Source organism: Electrophorus electricus, unplaced genomic scaffold, assembly GCF_041902795.1.
Source record: "Electrophorus electricus isolate QZ-2024a unplaced genomic scaffold, ASM4190279v1 Scaffold31, whole genome shotgun sequence".
Classification (NCBI taxonomy): Eukaryota; Metazoa; Chordata; class Actinopteri; order Gymnotiformes; family Gymnotidae; genus Electrophorus; species Electrophorus electricus.
Genome location: NW_027658594.1, coordinates 2,591,071 through 2,615,293, shown reverse-complemented (window position 1 = coordinate 2,615,293; position 24,223 = coordinate 2,591,071). Strand labels below are relative to the sequence as shown.

Below are 24,223 nucleotides of genomic sequence, written 5' to 3'. Positions count from 1 at the left end.
GGGGTGGAAGAATGCCATTCTGGTGGAGAAGGTGGGGTGCCAATGAGACAGGTGTGTCATGCCTGCAGAAGACACTGTCAGAGGCAGATAAGCAGAAGGACAAGGTGAAGTAACATAGCTCAAGGTCCCTACTTAACTGCACCATTTAGAAAGCATGCATAACTTAAAGATAGTTGTGAAAGCCTGAAGGTCTACAACAGGCAGTAATGAACTTTTCTAAACTGGATTTATGGGTTTTACATTGCGCAGAGGCTGAACGATTTTTAATTTCGACCTTTTGTCAGTGTGTTTACAGTATTTACTTACTGTAGCCCAGTCCTTGAATGAAGTATTTCAAGGCTTCTGCCAGCTTGCCAGGCTATAAGGTAAGAACAGGACACAATAGATTACACAGTGCATCACTCAGTTTGAATGCAAGAGCATTATTTTAATGGGTAACGACAGACCTGATCAAGCTGTGGTAGACCTCCACAGTCAGCCATCTTCATGAGGGACAACATGAAGGACAATGTTATTCACCACAAGTTCATCACAAAGTTCTAGATTTATAAGCCCCCAGTGACATATAATGACTTCTGCATTTATAATGAGAGTCAAATAAAAAAAGCAAAACATAACATTTTAAGTATCGCTTTGCTGAGGTTTGAAGGTCACTAACTTTGAGGAGGGTTGTCTTTGAGGGATTCATTTTGGAATTGCAGTCAACCTACGACGGAAAACACAAACATTTGCACGCAGGCTCCCAGGTACATATAGAAGTTTGATTTGAATGCTGGGTTGGATTTTGAATGTTGTTTTTAAACTTCTGCATGTAAAACAAGCTGTACATACCACAGCATCCACCACAGGAGAGTCATCTCCTACCACCAGAAGAGTGTGACACCTACAGCAACAAAACCTTTCAGGCATGTGGTGGCACAGGGGCATTTTACATCAAAAAATAACATGGAATAAGGATAAAAGAGAAACAGTTTCTCACTTACTTTAGAGTCTTTCTACCCAGAGAAGTTCTCTTAATGTTCAGTTTACTTCGGCTGAAAATTGATCAGATCTAATAAGACTGGGAGCTGTTCATATGACAAACAAGTCTAGAAGCAGAGAGCTCAGAAGATTCCATAGAATGCAGATGTCAGTCATACCTGTTGTAGGACTTCATAAAATGCAGAAGGTTGGTCTGGTTAATCCTTTTGCTGATGTTGTGACGGAAGGTCTTTACAAATTCTGCCTTCTTCTTAATCTCCTCCTGCCACGGTGCCATAAAGGAGTCAGTCCAAGACACAATCAGTCACAAAACATTAAAACTTGATGTGAATATGAATTTAAATGTCTCTTCCTCTATATGCACAGTCTGCACAGGCACTCGAGACAGAAATGTATAATAAAAGGAATATGTAAAAAAAAAAAAAAACATTGTTGACCTTTTGATGGACAATAATGTAGGCATCTGGTTCTTTAGTTACGAAAAGGACACAGTCTAAATTCAGGACAGCTCATTTGGAACACTCATCTTTAGTAATAAGGCATTTAACTTTTAAATATTCTAGTTCAGTGTTTAGTGACCCAGTCCACAGTACACATGAAATGGCCCACATGTTTATTCTAACCCAGCCCAGTACAACTGTACCAGGTGTTCATTTTCCTAATGGCTTGGTTTAGGAGCTAGGATGATGTTGTCAGGAGCTGGGATAGAGGGAAAATGTGGGATGTCAGATGTATCACAAGGACTGGGTTGACAAGTACTGCTCAATAATACATACAATATACATTTCATTTTAGGCGTTATTTCGTACCTGACCGAACAGGTGGGAGATGACAACACTGGGGGGACCAAGGGCCCAGCTGGAAATCTGTGGAAAGTGTGGGTTGATCTTTAGTGGCTGGAGTACACATAAGCTTTGATCAAATACATTACTTTATTAAAAGAGGCTTGACACTGTTCTAAGGATCCTAAAAGAATAAAAATATAGGGTCGATTGTCACCATATGATTGGCATGAAAGGTTAACTGGAAACTGCAGAAAACTAAGAGTAATATGCTGAGAACTATTTGTTATCACATTGAAAGTTATATGGATTCAGTGAACAGCCAAGACACAGGGAACAAGACAGTTTAAATACATGAAGTAATAAGAGTTAAACAAGACAGGTGCAAATAATAAGGAGCGGAGAAAATGAAGCTAAGGAACGGAACCACAACAAGGAAGTAAAGCAAAACAAAAGACATGAGACAGGGAAACCATAGACATGGACGCTAGGTGGGACCAGCTAAACGACATAATTGTAGAGATACAGGGATCGTGATGATTAAGCAGGGTGTTAACAGAATGATAATTACTATTGCATTAGACTGTGATACCTTGGATGCTGCCCGGTCTGCCCAGCCCTCTGCCTGAGCATTAATGTTCATCAGGACAAGGCCCTCAACCAAGTCTGGGTACTTCAACTGCAAGACATTTATGCATGAGCAGTCAAAGGGAGATGAACCTTCAGGGCAAAATTACTTACTATATGTCAAACTGTTGTAGTTAAATGAGCAATTAAGAGTCTCCATATTTGGCATTCTTGCACTTTACATTGCACTTAGAAAAAGGTTTGTTTACATGTGCAAGCAGAGGAACAATAGTGAAGTGTCAGTATTCTGGAGAGTTGATGTCTAGCTAGCTTGACAGTGTAATGATTAGGATTATGCTGCAAGTATCAACACTTTGTTACAAAGCAAGAATTTCACCAAGGAGTAATCCTTGTTTGATCATTGTGTTAAAATCTATTGGGAAAAAAGACAGTGCTACAACTCACAGCGAACCGTGTGAGGATGTTTGCTCCTGCTCCAACACCCATTCCAATAACACTCTTAATTCTGTGGAGAGAAAAAAATGTACATAACTTTAAACCATTAAAGCGCAAGGTTTCAGATTAGAACAAGGATTGACAGTTTAATCTCAGAGTAAATGGCTAATCTGGTTCACTCACTTAAAATGCTTGAGCACAATTGGGAGGGTCTCGGAGAGCTTGTCCATTGAGGGATATGTGAATCTACAGGAAAAAATTGCCCTGAGTGAGTTATAATTCTAAGGGACGCCACTGATTCTTCAGGATTTGAACCTGCTAAACCTAGCTATGATGTACTGGGAGCCACAGCCATCAATGTAGCATATGAACGCTAAGAAAAAAGTTCATGAAAGAAACCCTGGTGCATGACAAGCCGGTGCCAGCTAGACATGCTGACAGTCAGGGCCTCCAGATGTTAGTTTAGGTGGGCACCAACACCATGGCATAGAGTCGTCCTGTCTGACTGCCAGGAAGGAGTGGTCTGAGGGCAGACGGAGGGCTATGGAGTAGGTTCTGATAAATATACATTCTGGAAAAAATTGTATGGGGTAGCTGAAGGTCACATTTTAGATTAGATTTAACCTTGGAATGTCTTTCAGCCCCTGAAAGAACATTGTGGCATATGGTGCACTCACGCTCACCCTGCAGGGAAGGTGCTGGCACCCTCATGTTGCCCAGGAGCGTTGACCTGACACACGGCAAAGTGTCGCATGATTTCCTGCATGTCCTCATCATAGAAAAGAACGTCGAAGCAAGTTTTGTCTGCAGACATGCATTCCAGGGTCATTACAACACAATAAATGATGCTTATGCTAAGTTTTAGACTTTAGAGCAATCAGCTACGTGCCACAAGCAACAGTATCAGAGTCTTACGGTTCATTCCGATGTCATGGTAGGTGAGGATGACCGGTCGGTTATCCCTGGGGATACCTGCCATGGTGCAGCATACAGTGCCAAAGGGGGTCTCCACATTGTCCTCCTATAAGACCCAGGTGGAGTATAAAGGTCTAGGTCTAGATGTATAAGAAAAACCTCTAAAAAGAGGTCTGATTCCACTGCAGTGGTTTTGTGTGTCAGGACATTACTCTGTCACACTTAGAACTACTTCTGTGGAATGAGCCTCTTATCACGAGGAATGTCAATCATTTATTTATTATTTATCATTAACCAAGTTAATTTGTTTACAAAAGATCATGTTTGACTCAGAAGACACATGACAGTGCTTGAAAACATGCTTTATGGGTAAAAGCTTTAGCCTATTGAAACATCTGTGAAAAGGTAGTGCTACTTACCACAACTTGACCCCAAAATGCCCCCTTAAAATCCTTCAGACAAAACACAGAGAAAAATAGATTTTGGAGTGGTAACATTTCATTCTGGATGTGAAAAGATCCATCCCATAGACTTTATTCTATTAACAGTACTCAATGTCTGAAAATACAGCCTTATTTTACCGGACACAACGGGTCCATACAAAAGGCATCATCAGATGTTTCTTCATCATCCTCCAATAGAGGGTTATAGAGGGCCTGGGGGTTAAGAAGCAAAAATTCTCAGTACAAAGTTAGATAAAACTTGGTTGTAAGGTAGTATTAAACAAGTATTCTCTTTTTAAAACATTTGCCCAACCTACCCTTTTTGCCATTATCCCAAAAGTTGACGAGCAAATATTCCTCGCTAAATCGATTCCCTGTCTGAATACCGTCTGCATTGCTGGTGCCACTGTAAGGGTCGTTTCCTTTTGGTCACAGAGATTCAGTACAGACTTATTTGGATATTAGGCTGTGCAGTTCCAATTTAGAATATTTGCAGCTCTCCTGTAATAGTAATATTATGACATCACTAAAATACTTTTGAGCAGTTTAATGACAGATTCCCTAAAATCTATATGACAAGAACACCATGCCACTTTTTAATGCTTGATGAAGTATGTTTTGGATGTTACAGCTGTTTTTCTGACAGACCTTCTCTGTTTGAAATGCATCAAAATGATCCCTAAGAGACTAAAGATTCCACTGTACCTTGTTCTGTAAAATTCAGTAGTAATCCACCACCTATGGTTAGGTTTAATTCACCCTATTGTCTCCCAACCTTTGAACTGCTGAAGTGTGTCAAGTGAAATAACATATAGATGCTTGCGCTCACCTTTAAAATAGATGTAGTGATGTCATAGCCATTGTGACGTCATAGACATTGTGATGTTACTACAGGGTTGCGCTGACATTTTGGTCATTGGGAAAATAAGTCAAAAGTTTAAAAAATATGTGAAATCCCTATTTTTAGCGGCAGCTGAGTACGTAGCTGAAAGATGGGTACAGTTATATAGACATTTATTACAGTTTTCCAATACAACACGAAGTCCCTCCATGCAGGCACTACATGGGTTTTTGATAAAGATCAAGACATTAACTGTAATACAGAGAGAGGTCGGTAGAGTAGGCAAAACTGTCATCAAGTAAAATTACTGTTACTTTAAAATAATAACTACTGAAGTAGAAGTAAAAGTAGTCATTTAAATTATTACTTAAGTAAAAGTAAGAAAGTATCTGTTACAAGAATACTCAAGTAGCAAGTTACTTCACTGGAACTCATTTAATAGCAGTTTAATGCCATTGAACTGTGTCAAATCAATGTGCCCTATTACCATTGAATTTTTACTATTACTATTACAACAGTAATGTAAATAATGTGATACAAATAGTTAATGAAGTACAAATTCATGAAACTCACATGCTACTAGTATGTTAAAAGTTATAAATGTAAATGACAATTAATTATTCATACTGTTGTTGGTGGGGAATTCAGTGGATTGACTGATTTAAACAACTCCCAAAGTATTTGCATAACCTGAAACACACATTATGAAGACTTCCATTAAAATTAAATTTATTTCAAGATTAGACTAGGAATGGAAAGAAGTACAATGTAAGAAAGAATTAAATAGGTCCTCTGAAAAAGCTGAAATTGTCAGTCATGTAAAGCTTTTACAAGATGAAGCATAATGTCATGGAATGTTAGCCTCCCCCGAGTCATGTGGTTTGGCCTGCCACGTTCAGTGGGAGGGCTGTGTTTGTAACCACACCTGCACCTTGTTCGTCTCAATGTATATAAACCCGTGTTAAAGTGTACAGGGTGTTGGTCATTGTCGGTGTAATGTCTGAATGTAACGTGTTTATGTTAGATGTATTCTTGTGTATTATGTTTGTTTAACTTCATTTGTTTCAGGTCCATGTTTATTGTTTCTAATACATGAGTGCCGCTGTCATTTATGTTAATAAATGTTCGTCCCAGTCAGTGGAGTCTGTGCGTCCTGCCCCTCGCCCTACGGCACTCGTGCCGCCACACGTAATCACAGTGCATTATTTCTTTATTATATTAAACTTTTGTACTGGTGTTAAAGCAGTCCAAATATTATACATTGATTCATATACTAAGTACTAAAAGTGTTATACATTGATTGATGTACTATACATATATGAACTGTTTTCTGTATCCTTATGTCTATAAATTAAAAGAATTAAAACATTTAAATGATAAATAAATTACAATAAATGTATAAATGTTCACAAATAAGAAACTACATTGGTCTGCACTTTTCTCCACAGATTCAAGGAACTCATGAAAGTTGGAAGCTATAGAAACACATAATACAGAATTATAGACTGACTGATGTGTGAGCAGAAAGATCACTGTGATGTTCTCATATCTAAAGCACTCAAAGCATTGATGTTATGTAAATGAACTGTGATCTCATTGGTTTAAGGAAATAGATTCACCTACTTTGAAGTTCAAGTTTTTATCAAAAGGTTAGAACTGGTTGACTATACTTTGTCTGTTCTGCAACAGGAAATTTAAACATTTATATCCGAAGTATTACGCGATAGAAATCAGTTCAAGACTACCCGTTATTGACCGCTAGATGGGGGAAGATACGAAGAAATAAATGAGTCCAGATCCTCCTGCCCGACTTTACGGTGAGACTCTGCTTTTACGTCATTAAAACGCTAAAGAAAAAAGGCCGCCATATTTGTAGTTCCAAAACGTGAAAAGGTGTCATTTTGTATGCCAAAGAATGAATAAACACCATGCCATGCCTTGAAGACGACGAAATTGCAATCAATTTAGCTAGCCATAAGAATAAGAATAGCTGTTTGATTTACATAATCACAAATATATTGCATGTACATACATCTACATTTCAGTCGATCAAAATGTTTCACGTACTTATAACCGCAACTTTATGTTACAGCGGTCATATCAGATATTTACCAATATAAAACGCAACAGGTGTCGTGTTCTGTAATAGAACATTTTAACATTTATATCCATATTACACTGCATAAATCAATTCAAGACTGTAGAGTCGTCGTACCAAATGACGTAAACTCAATATAAACCGCTGACTTAATTTAATGAACAGTATTAAGATAATGAGTGAGTACAGCGAGTCTTGTCTTACTGATGCCTGTTCTAACTGAACATAGGCAGACTCCTGCATGCTGACTGGTCTAGTCACCAAACACCTGCAGCTATGGCAGCTCGTAGCAGGCAAACAGAACAGTCATTTATTCAAATGATCTACACTGACAACAGTTCTGGAATGTTACCCCTGCCATAGAATTAAAAAGATTCAAGTTCAGCAAATGTTAGCGCATTTGACAATGGGACAGAGACAGAGCAGGACGAAAATCCACCCTCTGCCGACTGAACAAGAGCGGCGGAGGATGAGCAATGACTGGCCCATTAGACCAATCTTGAAGCGGATAGATTTCTGGGCAGAACGTGACCAAAGCTGGAGGTTCCCTGCTCGAAGATCAGGCACTAGCAGGCAAACCGAGCATTGCACAGGCCATATTTGAAATTCCCACAATGCTTTTCTCACCGGGCGTATGTCGGGGCAATAACGTTGTCAGTTGGTCCTACCAGACAATTATCAGCATGACGAGAGCCTTTCATATCAATAAATTCTGACAACACTTTGAAAGTGATAAGCAGTGGTTAGCTCGAAAGTTATTCATAAACAAGCACGTTGAAAATTACGAAGCAAGAGACTTAGATCAGCTGTTGTCTCTATCGATGGTCTGAGTGAACCATGTGTTCTTAGCATGCAGGTATGGTCTAACGCCTTATGTGCTGAGTTGCTGTTTCCATATTTTAAAAATAGAACATTGTTAAACGGCATCTGTAATAGTTAAGGAAAGTGTGTTATAAGTATAAAGTGTTACAGTAAGTGTTTTGGCCCCTGACTGCCATTAGGACAAGCCAAGACAACCGCTCACTACGTTAGCTTATCTACTTGTTAAATCAGCCTGAAATTAAGATACAGATAAAAGTGTTGATTTTTATACTAAGATTTTAACAACTTGAGCCAAAGTATTCAGAATGTAAATGTTTGGTCTAGCAGGTATGGCCCACAACTGATGCAGAGAGTGCATGACATGGCAGAGGGGATTCATGTTGGCAAAATGTCCTCCTACGAATTAGTCCCAAATACTGAAGCAAAAAAGAGGCCGAATTCATCTGATGGAAGTAAGTCTAAAAGGGCTTCTTGATGATGTTACCCTGGTGACTTGCATTCTTTCCAGATGCTCAACAACCACTAAAAGTAGTGCATTGCTAAAAACTACTACTTGTGCTGGAGGTGTTGAAAATATGGTTTCCTTGTCATTGTCAGTTTGATTTTATAAGGTTCTACGTGGGCATCGATAGGAGCTGAAACTGTGCATGTGTTGCCCCTCTGAGGAGATGAGCCAATGAGGAAGATGCCCGTGTTGAAATTTGGCTCTAGACCACGCTTTGAGCTGGTGCACTTTGTCAGCGGTTGAAGTTGCAGCAGCATTGGCGGAGTGGGACGCAATGGGGAGAAGGAGAACGAGAAGGATCTCAGGAGTGAGAAGCTGAACAGCGGCAAGCAGCGGGAGGCTGGAGACAAAGCCTCTCCTCTCCCTTCTCTGACACAAACACAGTCACGCGTTATATACTCACATAATCCAAAATCCAGCATCTTTTATTTGCTGTTAGCTGGCAAAGAGTAATCAGTATAGTCAGATTCCTTTAATGTAAACACTTGGGAAAATTCCTGCCATGATATCACTTTGGACACAGGGAAAATCTGATAGTAAATATTCTGGCAGGGACAGGCCATGACGACTAAGGAAAGTTTATAATGAAGGTTAATTACACCATTCCATAAAATATAGATTCAGTTAAAATGATCAAACTTTTAAGTCATTCACTTTTATTTTTATGTAGTTAACCCTTTCTTACCGACTTAGTACAATGACAGGAGTTCATCAGAAACACTCTCAGTGGCATTTCTGCTTGAATTGGCTTGACTTAGAAATGGTTGGCTAGAAAATTCCTGCCATGAGATCACTTTGGACACAGGGAAGATATGATAGTAAATATTATGACAGGGTGAGGTCATGACTGCTTAGAAAAGTTTATAATGAAGGTCATGAAAGGTCAGTTTTGACTAATTGCAAAAAACGCCATGTAAACATTAGAATGGGAAAGTCAAGTGGTCTGAGCGAAGCGAACTGCGAACGAGGCATGGACCAGACTAACCAGGACCAATATTTTGAAAGGGATCAAAGGAGGATGACATCAAGAATAATTCTGATGATCAAGTGGTGCACGGTCAAGCAAATTGCAGCCAGATACAATGCTGTTGCTCCAACTAACATGTCTGAATGCACAGGTCATCACCTTAGCACATTTGGATGACCTGTTCAGATGATCTGTTCGAGTGTCATTGCTGTCTGAGGCAAACAGAACGGCAAGACTCCAGTGGGCAGAAGAGCAGAAAACTAAACAGTGGAACATCATCTTGTCAGATGTATCCAAAATTCTGTTGCACTATGATGATGGGAGGGTAAGAATTTGGCATAAGCAGCATGAATTAAAGAGTCCTTCCTGTCAGGTGTCAACAGTTCAAGCTGGTAGAGGTGGCATAAAGGTGTGAGGAATGTTTTCTTGGCACACCATGGGTCCTCTGAAATCAGTAGATGTTTGAACAGAAGGGCTTACCTATGTATTGCGACCGAGTGCATCCCTTCATGCAGCTGCTTAAACTATGGCAGAAGGACACTTTCAACAAGACAAGAAACCCTGCCGCAAGGGTTGTATAATCACGGATTTGTTCCAGTATCAAGACAGCAAATTTTCAATGTTTTCCTGGCCTTCACAGTCCCCAGATCTTAATCCTATAGAACATCCCTGGGTAAAGGTATAACAGGCAGTTTAGAACATGTCAGTCCCTCTATGTAATTTGAGAGAAAATATCCTATGAAGATTGGACCAAGATTCCTGCAGAGTATTTTCAGCATATAGTGGAAACTATGCCAGAAAGAATTGCTGCAGTTCTGGAGGCCAAAGAAGGTCCAACATGCTATTAAATGGGTGTACTTAAGCCAGATACACTGTGTCCTATAATAGGATGTTGCTGGAATGTATGTGGATGTTGTTGGAATGGCCGCAGAGTTGCAGCAGCAGTACAGGTAGTCTGTGATCCTTTCCCCGATCCGAGTGAGTTTGCCCTATTACACGGTGTCGAGTTATGATGTGAATGTTTAATTACACAGGATGGATTGTGGGCGACGGAACCGAACAGCCTTCAGGATTCAAATAGAGAAAGGTGAAACTTCTCCAGCCTTTGAGTTAATCACAGGACTATTGCATAGCAATTAGGGATAACAGAACAGCTTTCGGGGGTTTGGGTGGGGTGCCTTATCCGCCCCTTTAACAGAGTAGTCACAGTTCAAATTTCCCTTCTTCCATTGTTTACAAGGCATTATACATGTGGTTTATTTATAGTGCACAGAGTAATATGCAGCGAGTCTGGTCTGTCTGCTTTGGAAGAGAAACATTTGGCCAAAAGAGCAAGACACAGCCAGGAGGATGATTGGTAAGAGCACATCATAATATGCACCTTAAAGCTGTGCTCTACAGCTAGGTCCTGTTCCATGACTGCATATATAAATTTACTACTGACATTGCCATTTATATCTGGCCATTTACAGTGCACTCTTGCTCAATGCAGCACTTGAAGCTGATTTTCCATTGTGTAGTTATTATGTTCAAGAGATGTTTGACCCGGTCAGGTTGACACACTTTAGTGAGGGCAGAAGTATCCTAGAGGACACTACAGACAGTGACGAAGACATCTCAGAGCGCGAGGTGAGAGTTTTTTGTTACTCTTTCTACGACATACTTTTCATGCCAGCTACTATTGTCCAGTTCAGCCAAATTTAATTTACTGCCTTGTATTATCATATATAAATTGCTGAACATCTTATCACTCAGTTTCAAACATCCCCTCAGCTGTTTTAAGCCATTTCGTTTATTCAGAAGTACTGCTAAATGGATGTGGTGGGAAAATGAGAGCACATCAAACACAGACAGCTTTATGCATTGAGTAGTAAAGAGTAAAAGTTTATTGAGTTCTGTCCCCTGTATAACAGAGTAAGAGGACTGACCCGCAGTACGGTCCCCCTCCCCTTATACACAGAACAGAAGAAAGAGAAAAAAAGAAAAACGACTCCTACAGAGTATCTGCTAATTCATGTTTTGGTTAGCCTGAGCGCTGAAGGCTTCTTCTATCTCTATGGTTAGAACGGTATGTGAGCAGCTGGAGTCCCTGACTCACACGCTTATCTGCAGACTGTTATGCTGTGACTATAGAAACATAAAGCAAAGTAAAATAAAGCAAAGTAAATTTCCACAAAATGAAGCAAAGTAAATTTCCACAACATTTCCCCCTTTTATTCTATATCACACATTATCACACATTTATTCAGCAAATAGCACTACGATGTCTTCATGTGGATCACCGGCACCGCCCATCTTGGGGAGCGGAATGTCTTCACAGAGCTGGGGTTGGTCATTGGCATGACTGCTGAGCGCTGGCATGGTGAACACACTAGAAAGACGTCTGACACGCAATGACAAAAAAGGAGGTAAACACAGAAGAAGAAGAAGAATGGGTAGCAGAATGGGCAACGCTACAGCTGCTAGGTTCGCTGCCCAACTGCCCAACCAGGCCGTCAGCCAGTCCCAGAATCCACCTGGAACTGTAGGCTGCGGAGTGAAGGCAGATAACACATGATTCATATAATCAGCAATATTAGCGCTGAGATCTGGAATGTAAAAACAGCAGGAAGTGTTAATCATTTTGCACACTCCTCCTTCCTTCATGGTTAGGAGATCTAATACCAATCTATGTTGAAGCACTGCTGCCCTTATCACTTGTTGTTCTATCTTTAAGGCACCTATTGCTGCTAAGGTGTCATTAACTACTTGCAGTAACTGATAAGCTAAGCCATTGATCTTTTGCAGGGCTGCTACTGTGCCACCGCCCAGGAAAAGGGACCAACCAATGGTTTCACCCGGAGTGGTCCATGGGTCCCTCAGAATTCTACCACAATAGTCTGTGCTGGTTATGTCTCTCCTCACCCTGTGCTGCTTGGCATGGGGAAGTGTATACACCTGTGTCCTTGGGCGCACTACAGCTGGATAACAACAACCAATCCGGTTCTGTGGCAATTCACCATAGGCCACCGAACCACAGACCCACATTACATTCCAATACCCCTGCAGGGTTGTCATGGAACAATTCCAGAGGGAACTGCTATTGGAGTCACTGCAAGTGCCGTTGCTGTGCACCTGCACATAGTCGACGCATCTGGACCAGGCTTCCGGCACCTGCTGCTTCATCTGCTATACAAATATCTCACCCTTACTAGCTGCCACATGCAGCATCATTTTCGGTGGTGCAGGGTTAGTGGGACTGGGACAGTTTGAGGTCTGGTTAATAACCTGGCACATAGAGATTGTCATATTCACTTCTCCTACGTCTGCGTTTTTCAGAGGGATTACAGTCCATGGAACACTGGTATGCTGGCACACCAGGCACTCTTGCTCGATATGTTGGGCATGCACAATGACTGACATACACGCTGTATTTTGCTGGCATTTAGCTGCTAATCGTTCTGCCTCAGTGGCGTTGGGACCCTGAAATGGTAACAAGTCTTCTGATAAGTGGTGGGATTCTTCATCCATGTTAATATGCAGTCTATGTTCTGACTGTGTTAGCTGTGTATGATTTTCTCTATGTGGCAGTGCTACATGTGTCAGTGGCACACAAATGTCAGCCCCCACCCTTTCTATACAGCACAGATAGCTACCATTGGGATTGTTCCAGTTTCCTCGTAACTTTACCTGAATGGCATTTCCATCCCCGGGCGCACTGGCAATAGTAAGATTGACTGTTTAACTTCACTATCAGTTCTGATGTCCCATACATATTTTCTGTTTGCAGAATAATCATAAGAACCAGACGGAACCCTAATGATTTGACTCTGCTTTGTGGTGTTTTCTCTTAGGTGACCTGTAATTGTCTGCTGCACTGGCTTATTGAAGGCTTGATACCATGGGATTTGTTCCTTGTTAGAGGTGCTAAAATAGCCGTTGTTTAACCTGGTCCAATAAGCGGAGGAGGAGGTATCCCAGGTTATACGTTCGGATGTACTCAAGTGGACACTATGCCAGACCCCAAGTATCACAAGCACCAACACACCCATCTTATGGGTTTCTTGACGGTTCCGAGTGTCGAAAGGGTAGGCCTTGCCTTTAACACCCTACTCAACACAGTTCCAACTCAACCAGTACTTTAATATGCTGTCCACGATTCCCCCTTTGCTCACATGGCTACGCCCATGAGCAATTCTGATTAGGCCCTGCACGTATGATTTGGGTAGGCAAGGTTTGCCCGTAGGTGTGTGTGTCCAAGCACCATTGTACACTGTGCAGTCTAGTTATCTCCACCTGGTGCGCTCGGTGGCGGTAGCCCCTGACTGAATCTCCCGTAATGTGGCCTGCGGGGTAGCAGCGGTTTCCTGTATTGCTTGCACAGCGGTTTTAGTTGCAGCTGCCTTTGCTACTCTATCTGCAAAATTATTCCCCTTGCTGATTTGGTCTTCTGTAGTCTTGTGAGCTGCACACTTAACAACTGCAATTGTCTTTGGCAGCAAAATGGCTTCTAGCAAGATGGCGATGTCTAATATATTTCCCCGAGCTTGTCAGGAATTGCCTATGTTTCCATATGGCTCCAAAATCATTAACAGTTTTGTCTGCAGCTAGTTTGCATGCTTCTGTCAGTGCTATTAGTTCAGCAGCCTGCGCTGAATAGGAGGATGGTAATACTTCTGTTTTAAGTATTTCATGATCTGTTACTACCGCGTATGCTTCCCTATTGACCCCTGTGTCGTCCCTGCTGGCTGACCCATCCACATAGAGGCATAGGTCTGGGTTACTTATGGCTTCTTCAAAGAGATCAACCCACGGTATATATACTTCAGCTAAGATTGCTGTGCAGTCTTGTGGATCTCCATCCTCCTCCGTAGGAAGGAGTGTAGCTGGGTTCAGTGTTATACACCTTTTGACAGTTATATTAGGCATATCTAAGAGGGTGGTGTGGTATCTCAGCTACCACTGGGCTGAGAAGTGTGACACTCTTTGGTCCTGCAGTATTCGGTGTACTGCGTGTGGGACTAAAAGAGTAAGATGGGAGTATGCCACTATGGTTTAGGTAGCGAAATTATGGCTTGTGGTCGGTTTTGAGACAGCTTGTGTGTATTTCCCTTAATGATATGCCCCAAGAACGTCACTTCCTCCTTAAAATTCTGTAATTTTGCTCTACTAGGTCAGTTACATGTATGTTACATCTGAAATATTTCCATGAGCTTTTACGCAACATACTAAACAAAGGTTAGGAACAGGCTAAATCAAATCAGGCTAACTCTCAGCAGGTCAAAAGTACTTCAGACTGCAAACTATGATCTTGTATTTGATCAAATTTTATCATAATTGTAACGCAGGGAGGATTGGCAGGATACAAAAGAGGAGCCATGATGCATACAACGATGTTTATTTAGAGACATGGAAGACAACGTAGCAATAAGGCTATCGTGGGATCAAACACTGACAACGTTAACGTTTACACAAAGGACTTATATACGCAAACAATAACAACATAACGAAGGGCAGGCGTGAAACACAAGGGAGCGTGGCCACACGGATGAACACACACACACACACACACACAAGCAAACGCACACGGGGAGACGTTTGGGGGGAGGGGCCGTACCGTGACAAGAATATGTTCACACATGCTCTCTCTCTCTCTCTCTCTCTCTCTCTCTCTCTCTCTCTCTCTCTCTCTCTCTCTCTCTCTCTCATCCTTTCAGCCTTTGGGTTTCAATAATACCCCCAGGGCAGACAGAGCCACTATTCAAGCAATGTAATATTCTGTAATATTCTGCTCTGGCTCCTCCTACCTCTGCAATGACATCCTCAGCTTTTATTTCAGTGGGTGTTGCATAGCCACTCATAAATATAAGTATGCCCCTGCCTGAGCTCCTGAAATTACTACAGCCTATTAAAAAAAAAACCTAATGAGTGAGCTTTTACGTAACATACTAAACAAAGGTTAAGAACAAGCTAAATCAAATCAGGCTAACTCTCAGCAGGTCAGAAGTACTTCAGACTGCAAACCATGACCTAGTATTTTGTCAAACATGTTTGTTATTACATTATCAGTGACTTAGCCTTGTTAAAGTAGATGAGGGCTTGTGGTCGTGAGAGAGTGACAATAAGCAGCAGCATAACCTTGTAGAGCAGCACCTGCTCCGAGTTACGCATACGCACCAACGGGTCCGTGCATCTCTGACTACAGGTGAACAAACTGGTACAGTGCGCTGGCGTAAGTGCCATTAACCACTCTAAACTGGAGTTTTCAGTGTATATACGTGGAGGAAGGACAAGTAGTTAAAGAGCATTTCGTCTCCACATGTGTTGTGGTTGCTGGCGGTACTGGTCAGCGCAGGGCACGTGTGTCAAAGCTGGACATACTCCTGTCCATTGATCTGGCAATGCAAAACAGAGAGACTGAGCTGCAACAGAGTTCCAGAGTTTTAACAAGAATTTTGACTTATTGACAACTCGCATATAAGAACAAAGTGAAAGATTTAAGATCATGCTTTTATGTTTCCAGAAGATTAACTCACCTGCCTTTCAGAGACGTGCAGAGCGGAACTTTCAAAAAGCTTATCAACGTGACGAGAATGCGAGGTTTAGGTTCATCTATAGTGTTACAGTAACAATGTGAAATATGGATATTGAGGTCAGCATCACTTAAGAGTGTATGTGTGAAACATCCTTGTCACCATAAATGTTGTGTTGTTACAAAATTAAGCAGTCCATCCAGTTTCATTTACCTGATTTATTAGCAGCCTGTGCCCACGGTCTGACTCAAGTATTTTTATTTTAATTTCCTCCATGTTGTTTATAATAGGCCTACAGTAAGAAATCCTTTTAAAGGTGATCGCCATTTCTCCCATTGTATACTGTTGAAGCATACGAGTTTTTATTCACTGAGAGATATGTCATTTATGGGGATTAGGTACAGCGTGTTTTATTCAGGACATTCACGACGATATATGGGCTAAATGGGATTGTAAAATAACTAGCTAGCTAGCCATGTATTTAGACAGAACCTGAATTGTGTTACATGGGGATTTTTATCCCATGTTTTTAAGGCTGCGTTATGTACAGCCTAGCATAAATAAATATGCAAGAATGCAGAGCACAAATAGTCCATAGTTTATTTTCCCTTCTATATAAGCCCGCAGGTTCATAGGTGACTAGCTTTTATAATTTCATTTGTAATTTGTGCATAATGGTGGAAACTTCAAAGAACAATATGGAAAAAAAGGAGGGTTGTTTACATAATTGCCCTTGAAAAAGTTTATAAGAATTAAACTCTTGTGTACCCCTCCGACATTCTCCGGAGGGTCCCTCAAAAGCATGTTTATATTTAAGTTGCAATAAAGGACGGGACCAGAAATTCTCTTCAACTAATTCTGATATCAAGTGGAAACAAGTTGTCAGGTTCTGGTCCGCACCGAACCAGGAACGCAGACACAGACACGTACACACATATCCGCACAAATCACCCACGACGACCACTGCTCGGTTCACAATCACACACTTATCAACCATCACGATCACCTGCTTCTAATTAACTCTCTCCCTATTTAAACCCCTCATGTACCATCCTCCAGTGTTTCCCATTTAACATACTGTGGACTAAAGCTGAGCCTGTCTTCATGAGCTTCCACACAGCTGTTTTTAAAACTTTTTGGCAGTGCTTTGTGTGACTAATATCCTGCCTTTTTATCCCTCACTCATGTCTTGCTCAGGTGTCAATATGTCACATAACTAAATTAGTGTTCTATTATTTTCTTAGTTTGTACAAGAAGTACAAATATGTAGCTATCTAACATTTATAATGTGTATTGTTTCTTATTTTGTTAACATTAAAATGTAAAACCAAGTGAAAACATTTAAATGTAAAAACAGGTTTGACACTGCTTTGGATCTAGTGAAAATACTAGAAGCTGTCAACACCATGACCTGAGCAGTCTGCATTTAACACAGAGAGAGCCAGAGACGATGTACGACAACAATCAAAGGTATTCAGATCTTAAGGGAATCCTTTTACTTAGTCTTCAGTTATGCACTCCATAGATGTCATGAGGGACAGCCTCACAAGAAAGGAGGCCTGGTGCATGGCATGCAGTGGTGCCTATCATGCGAACACAGAGAGAGACAGAGACAAGGTAGCAGACAACAACCAATGGTGTTCAACTGCTGTCAGGTCTTTCTCAGTAAACTTCAGAGAATGAAGTACAGGGCAAGCACTTGAACATGCACATGTTCTTCCCTGGATACAGACACTTTGCTTCAAAGACAGTTGCCTCACAGGTTTGTTCCAAAATGACTTCCCTTGTCACTTATTCCCTTATGCAACAGGAATCGAAAAGAAAGGTGTGAGCAAGTACACCCTCCACTGACAAGCTCCTGTTGTTTAAGTGTAAATGGATTTTGTGACTTGAACAAGTCTGCTCCTTCTCTCATCCAATATAGAAATTGCTCACCGAACTACAATGAGTGAACAAGGTCTAATGAACTTGCTGTGAGAATGATCTCAGTAATTAACTGAAAAAGGATAGGCTCAGAAGTGATGATTTTTTTTTAAAGTAGGAAGGATTTTGATATTTCAAGCTTGCCAGCAGAACTAGCTAGCCTAACCTGGGGTGACAGCCAATGCACAGCATCACAGCTGGGGGAAACGGATGTGAAATGTCAATTTAATCGGCAAGGCTCAAGGCAACAGGGTCCTGTCCCTTGACTTAGGTTGATCTAGAGGTATTTCAAGAAACTTCTCAAGCGCACTTTAGTGGCAAAGAACAATATTTTCACTTGAACAGGGACCACAGATTAAAAGTCTGATGCTCTACTGACTGAGCTATTCAGGAGAGAAGCAATATCAGAAACATTACAAGTGCAATGTACATGTATGCAAAGAAAATTGAGTTCATGTGTATCACATTAAGATGTCAATCTGCCTATGGAACATAACACCTCTTACGAGGCTCGATTTTTGCTCTCAAGCTGCTATGGTTTTGTCATGTTGTCTAAGAGAAGAGGCTTTGGTCGGTGGAGTGAGTCTTTGATAACTAAGATTGTAACTAAGATTGAAACTGCTCACCGCACTACATCGAGTACACAAGGTGTAATGAACTTGCTATGAGAATGATCTCAGTAAGTAACTCAAAAAGGATAGGCTCATCATGATGCATTAGCTAACAGTCGGCACTCATACACAAGTGTGAATGTTCAACATTCATTCAAGCATCTCGAGGTCACAGTCTGTAGTGTGTACAAAAGGAATCTAAAGAAAAGGTTTGAGCAAGTGCATCCTCCACTGATAAGAGATATAACTTTAGACTCCAATTGTAACATTAGAAAAAAGATGTACATACAGTCCATTTGTTTAAAATGTTCTTTGATGTGAAGCTCATATTATTTTGCCCCCACTTACGCAGAACTTGATTGTTGGAAGAATACAACAGGGGAACTTTCAGTTGTACTTCACATGACTGACACTGTGTAGACTTTAACTAATGTACAGTTGTGTAGCTTTAGAGTTGTGTACAATTAGAGCAAGTGACCTAAGCAACATGTATTGCATACACAGTTTGCCTTAACAAATCCATCACTTCATCATGGTCAGAATATTTGTTATAGATACATATAATGCTTCAGCATTGCTACTAGTTCTAATACACTCAAACTAGTGCACCAGAGTGGGTGATGGTAATGGTACTGTTAGAAGCAAACCTATATGACTGCGGTTGGGCTTCCACACACTGTCCCTTTCTCCCAATTCACAGAGCGGAAACGACTCGTTTTCAGACTGTCATTTTTTTTTTTTTACAGAACCAATTTCCAACCTCTATATATATATATCGCTTGGAATTCAACAGGCACCTGTTGCTACTGCACCTTTAAGACGGATGTAAGATAAATGAGCTCCTTTATGATTGGCTGCCCTGTATTGTGCTTCATTCAAAAGGTACTCAGAGCTGAAATGCCTGAGAAAGGCAATTTAAGTGGGTGTGCTAAACCTCTATAGGCTGAATAGGCAGAGATAGGTAAATAAAGTGTTCTTGTGACATTAGAAATACAAATTTCAAAAGGGGCATTTTTGGCATCTTAACTGACATAGTTAAGAATTTTAACATTTAAAATATATATATTAAAAGGAGAATGTTACTTATTTCACTCTGACTGTAAAACAGTGCATATTGTGTTAAATGGGATTTCCATCCCATGTTTTTAAGGCTGCCTTATGTATAAATAAATATGCAAGAATGCAGAGCATGAATAGGTCGGTCTTCCATTCTGTATCACATACCTACCCTTGATAACACCGTGGTAACAACCCTTTTTACTCAGTTGTCACTACTTCCAATAGACTTCACGCTAATCTCATAGAAGTCCACCCCTTTCCGTGTCCTCCGGAAACAGCACTTCCGTTGTGTTGTGACAGGATTTGTTCCTGAAGTTGTATGCGTTTTCTAAATTTGCACCGCATTTCTAAAGTGTGTTACCACTTTGATGAATATGCTTTGTGTATTTGCAGCACGATGGGTTTTCCAGGACACCGTAATTTATGCATGTTTAATTCCATCTTTTATTCATGTACTAAGCCCAACTCTATAGGCTAATATTTATAAAACCGAGATAACCATAGAAACGTCTTCATCTGTGCTTGATACTTTCACGGAAAAACGGAACTGCTGCTTGTCAAGCTTGTTTCATCAGGTTTTATATCATCGTCATGACGTGTTTGAATTGATCCCAGGCATATGCAGTCCTCATCAAAATCCATTCATGTCCTAGGCTGTGAGTAAGCTATGTTCTCTCTCTGGTCACAGTTGGCAAATAAATTGTGCATATAGATTGTGGGGAAAACACTTTAGCACGTGTTCTCCAAAGAAGTGTCTTAATATGAGCTATCTAGCTAGTTCCAATGTCAACTGTAATCATAACACTGGGTTTCTCTCTGTGCTCAGGTGTCTTATTCGCATGCCAGTAACATGTTAGCGATATTGCAGTAGTGTGAATTTTTATGTTGCCCGTGATGAAAGGTGACAGCGAATAAAAATCCAAACATTTTTTTTGTTCAGATCTTTTTAACGGTCATAACCCACACATATTTATCTAACAAAAAAATCAGGTTCCCTAAACTATCCCACATGTCATACTGAAGAAAAAAAAATCACTTGTTGCTAAGAGATAGTAGAAGCACAGTAATCCGCTACCTGTAAAAATAACTGAACGTTACAACTCTGGCTTTGAATACATTCTTATGGATTCTATTTACAGTGTGGTTATACAATAAAATAAGTTGTACATTAAAATAATTGTAATTATTTACAGGTGCACACGTTTGCCAGAGCGCAAGACTAATTGCGTCTTAAAGTAACAATGCTTATAGATGTATGTCTAGAGAAATTAGGGCGCAAATGTAAATTTGTAGCCAGTTATCTATGATAAAACGTAACCTGTCATATTTGGAACATTTCTCCTTACCACAGGGCGAGACAGTGAGGATTTTAGGAAAAAACATTACGCTACCTGAATTTACCAAACTATACTGCGGAAGTTAAAGAATCTTAACGTTTGAAACGCTTACACACACACACACACGTAAATAATATTTATTTTCAAGAGGGTGACAACGTATGAGAACTGAGAACTTGCATCAGTAATGACGAAATAATACATATTCAGAACATCTAAGAGTCAAAACTCCGTTTTAAAACAAAACAATGAGGTGCGCTGTATCGCGAATATCAGTTAAAGGACCTGTAAAAACCATATTTGATATTTTACTTAATTCTCTAATCGAGTAGATCACAGATTCGAACAGGATGGGCTGTGTTTGCTCGTGTATGAAGGTATGTATGTTTTTTCCTACACTTTGGGAACGATTTTAAATACGATAATCTGAAAAGGATTAAGATTTATTGTGCATGTCACGGAACGCTTCCACTGGTCACGTGGTATGGCCCGCCGCGTGCACTGGGAGTTCTTCGTTGACTGTCTCGTGTGTAACCTTGGCTATGTTGTTCAGCACACACCTGCATCGGTTTACTCGTCATGTTTGTATGTATTTAAACCCTTGTTAGTGTGTGCCTTATTGTCAGTCGTTGATCATGTTCACGGTCACAGTTTGTGTTATACGTGAGTGCCGGTGTCTGTATCGTATGTTAATAATCGTTAATAAACGTCTCCGTGGAGCGAGTCTGTACGTCCTGTTCCTTGAGCAGCGGCACTCGGGCCGTTACAGTGCGTAACTAATTAGCATTTTCCTGTAAAAAAAATAGCGCAAATGCAGATGATTAAAAAGTTTTGTTTTGTTTTTTTTTAAATCAAAATGAGATTATTGTAAGAATACCGAGATATCGCTAAGTCGCGATAATACTGCATATACAAATCAATACGTTTCTACAATGCTTTTCTACAGAAAAAGAAGAAGGAGAAAACGAATAGAAGTTGGTGGAGACACATAATCTCATCCTCCAAAGTGTCTGACTCCTGCGTGGCATTAGACGGTCACGCCGCGAATGTGACCACCTCCACTTCTTGCCCCTCTTCCTCTGAGGGGTCCCTGATCTTCAGTACTGCTTCTTCCTTTTCACCTGTGGACATATCCCACAATGCCTCTTCTACCCAGTCGTGCCTTCCTGGTCAAGCCTCCTCCTCCTCCTCATATGAGTCGCTCAGGACTACAGCAGTGATTGTTCCTGGTTAGAGCTCAGCAGATTTGATCATGTTGTTCAAATGCATAGTCTGTTTTTGGTTAAGGACATTTACTCCAAGTTTCTGTTCTCTATACAGAGGCTGCAGATAAAGATGTGGACTCCGTGCGCATTGAGAGGTGGGTACATTATCAAAATTCATCTTCGTGGCAGAGAAAAGTGTGGCATGGTGGTTACCCAATGGCACTGCCATTGTAACTTCCTTAGGGCATAAAACGAGAAAAAACATCATTGTATTTTTCATTCTTCACACCTTTATCTGTCTAAGGGTTGTTATGTGAACATTTTGTGCATAACTGGCCACTCTGTATTCATCTCTCCCTTCTTTTCTGTCTCTCAGGTTTCCGGCTGTTCTGATGCAGGCAGACACTCGTGTTCAGCCGCGGAATTTATTTCGACAGCTGCTGCACGTCCTCAGGAGTAAAAGGATGCGTCAGATTGGTCAGGGTGAGGGCCAAGGCCACACCCCCATCCATTCCGCTGTCGAACACCTCAACATTCGGCAGCTCGGGTAAAGACGAGAATACACACCGCGTTTTACTACACAGCCTATTAAGAGTAGATGATTTTACAGTTTACACAGGTGAAGCTCAGTCTTTTTCTCCTATACAAATACAAACATATTGTAATTAAATGAACAGTAAGTCATTTAGCAGTTCTTCTTCACATTATGAAACAGCCATTATACTGACATGTAGTGGCCTGGATGTTTCAGAGCTTCTGCACTAAATCTATTTTTAACATGGATGACCTGTTAGGTTTCCCAACATTGGGAACAGCTGCTATATGAACGCCACTCTGCAGTGCCTACTGAGTATCTCCTGCTTCTGGAGACCCATCAGAGCTCAGTCATCCTGCTTGACGGATCCTTCTAGTTGCCAGATGCTCAGGTACCCGTTCAGAACCAGAGGCTTCACATGGGTCTAAATGAACTGTTTAATCATGAGTGCTTAAGGAGGTGCTGTGATGCTCAGAGATATAAACCACTTGGTCTCCCTGTTGCTGTGTGTAGATGTTTTTCAGATCTGCAGCAGGCCCAACTCACCACTCGCAGCACAAAGCAGAAGGTGCAGCTCCTGGGAGCCCTGCTTGAGTGTGTTTCAGCCCGCTGCCCTGCATTCGAAGAGGACTATGAACAGGTCCAGCTAAATGGCCCCCTCAGCCATTCAGAACACATCAGAACCTCACGCAGTACCCTGCAGGAACTGCACACGGCCACCTTTGTTTTCTCACCGTGCTGCTGTTGAAGTCCAGGAGCAAATCCTCCTCTGATGTTCTCCTGTGCTGTCCTCCACAGGATGCTCATGAGTTCCTGATGCTCTGCTTACTGCAGCTGAAAGAGGAGGGAGAGAGACTCAGGGCCTCTTTCTTCTCTTACATCTGCCCTGTGGCAAACTTTGAGTTTCATATCAAGTCTGTGCTCACATGTACCAGGTAATTAGGTATCACTGTTGCATATCTCCTTTGTGTTAATGGACTGGTCTTAACCAGTCTTAACATGTTTGTTTAAAGTACATTTTCTCACCGAGAGTAGGCGCTTTCTCCGGACATCTCTGTTTAAAGTATTCATGAAAGTTTCATAACATACATAACTTAAATATGAACATTTAAAATGCTCACAAGTTCAGCTTGTATTCATCACATAGCTTTCAAATCTCAGAGTGTGTGTGAGTTTGGGAAAACATAACAGACATGGACTGAGCATTCGAAATGTTTTCTGCTCTGATGCTTCACATTAGATAAGATGTTATCTACTTGTAAAACTGAGCAAATTAGCATGTGATAACTCACACACTGTATAAGGGATGCAGGAGATTATTTCTGTGCAAATGTTGTAACATTTCTGTTCTCCATTTTGTGAAAGCTGTGGAAAGCAGAGCTGCAGAGTGGATGTCTACAACCACCTCTCTGTAAATCTGAGCCCTGCTACGACCGACAGCCTACACACTTACTTTAAGGTTGGTCACCTCACACACCCTCTTTGGATAAGGCTTCATTACTGTGTTGTAAAGGAGAGAATACAGTTATGACATGCTACCATTTTGATTTTATCACTCTCAATGAAAGGGTCTCTTTCTTTTTTCAGCCAACACTACTGGAGCGTTTTTGTGAGTGTGAAGCAGGCTGCGAGGCAACTGAAGAGGTGGAGTTTTTCACACTGCC

General features: G+C 41.0%; 1 protein-coding gene and 1 long non-coding RNA gene across 2 annotated transcripts; both read right to left on the bottom strand.

Moving 5' to 3' along the window:
- Positions 1-865: 865 nt before the first annotated feature.
- LOC145655670 (uncharacterized) lies at positions 866-1,849 on the bottom strand. The gene is made up of 3 exons (XR_014121672.1): positions 1,791-1,849; positions 1,140-1,243; positions 866-1,034 (listed from the first exon to the last, which is right to left on the bottom strand). It is a non-coding gene; the product is annotated as an uncharacterized LOC145655670 (long non-coding RNA).
- Positions 1,850-1,938: 89 nt separating this feature from the next.
- On the bottom strand, positions 1,939-3,927 carry LOC145655662 (protein NDRG1-like). The gene is made up of 6 exons (XM_081709157.1): positions 3,702-3,927; positions 3,470-3,590; positions 2,970-3,032; positions 2,796-2,856; positions 2,356-2,442; positions 1,939-1,947 (listed from the first exon to the last, which is right to left on the bottom strand). Exons 1-6 carry the CDS (start codon positions 3,763-3,765, stop codon positions 1,939-1,941), a joined length of 405 nt encoding a protein of 134 aa, XP_081565283.1. The 5' UTR covers positions 3,766-3,927.
- Between the last annotated feature and the right edge of the window lie 20,296 nt (positions 3,928-24,223).

What these genes read in the sequence shown, in the direction of transcription:
- LOC145655662 (XM_081709157.1), bottom strand. Translation starts at nt 3,765, where the DNA reads ATGGCAGGTATCCCCAGGGATAACCGACCGGTCATCCTCACCTACCAT. An exon ending in CCATGACATCGGAATGAACC is followed by an intron (nt 3,591 to 3,701) that starts GTAAGACTCTGA and finishes GCATGTCTGCAG; the next exon opens with ACAAAACTTGCTTCGACGTT. An exon ending in ATTGTGCTCAAGCATTTTAA is followed by an intron (nt 2,857 to 2,969) that starts GTGAGTGAACCA and finishes TTCTCTCCACAG; the next exon opens with AATTAAGAGTGTTATTGGAA.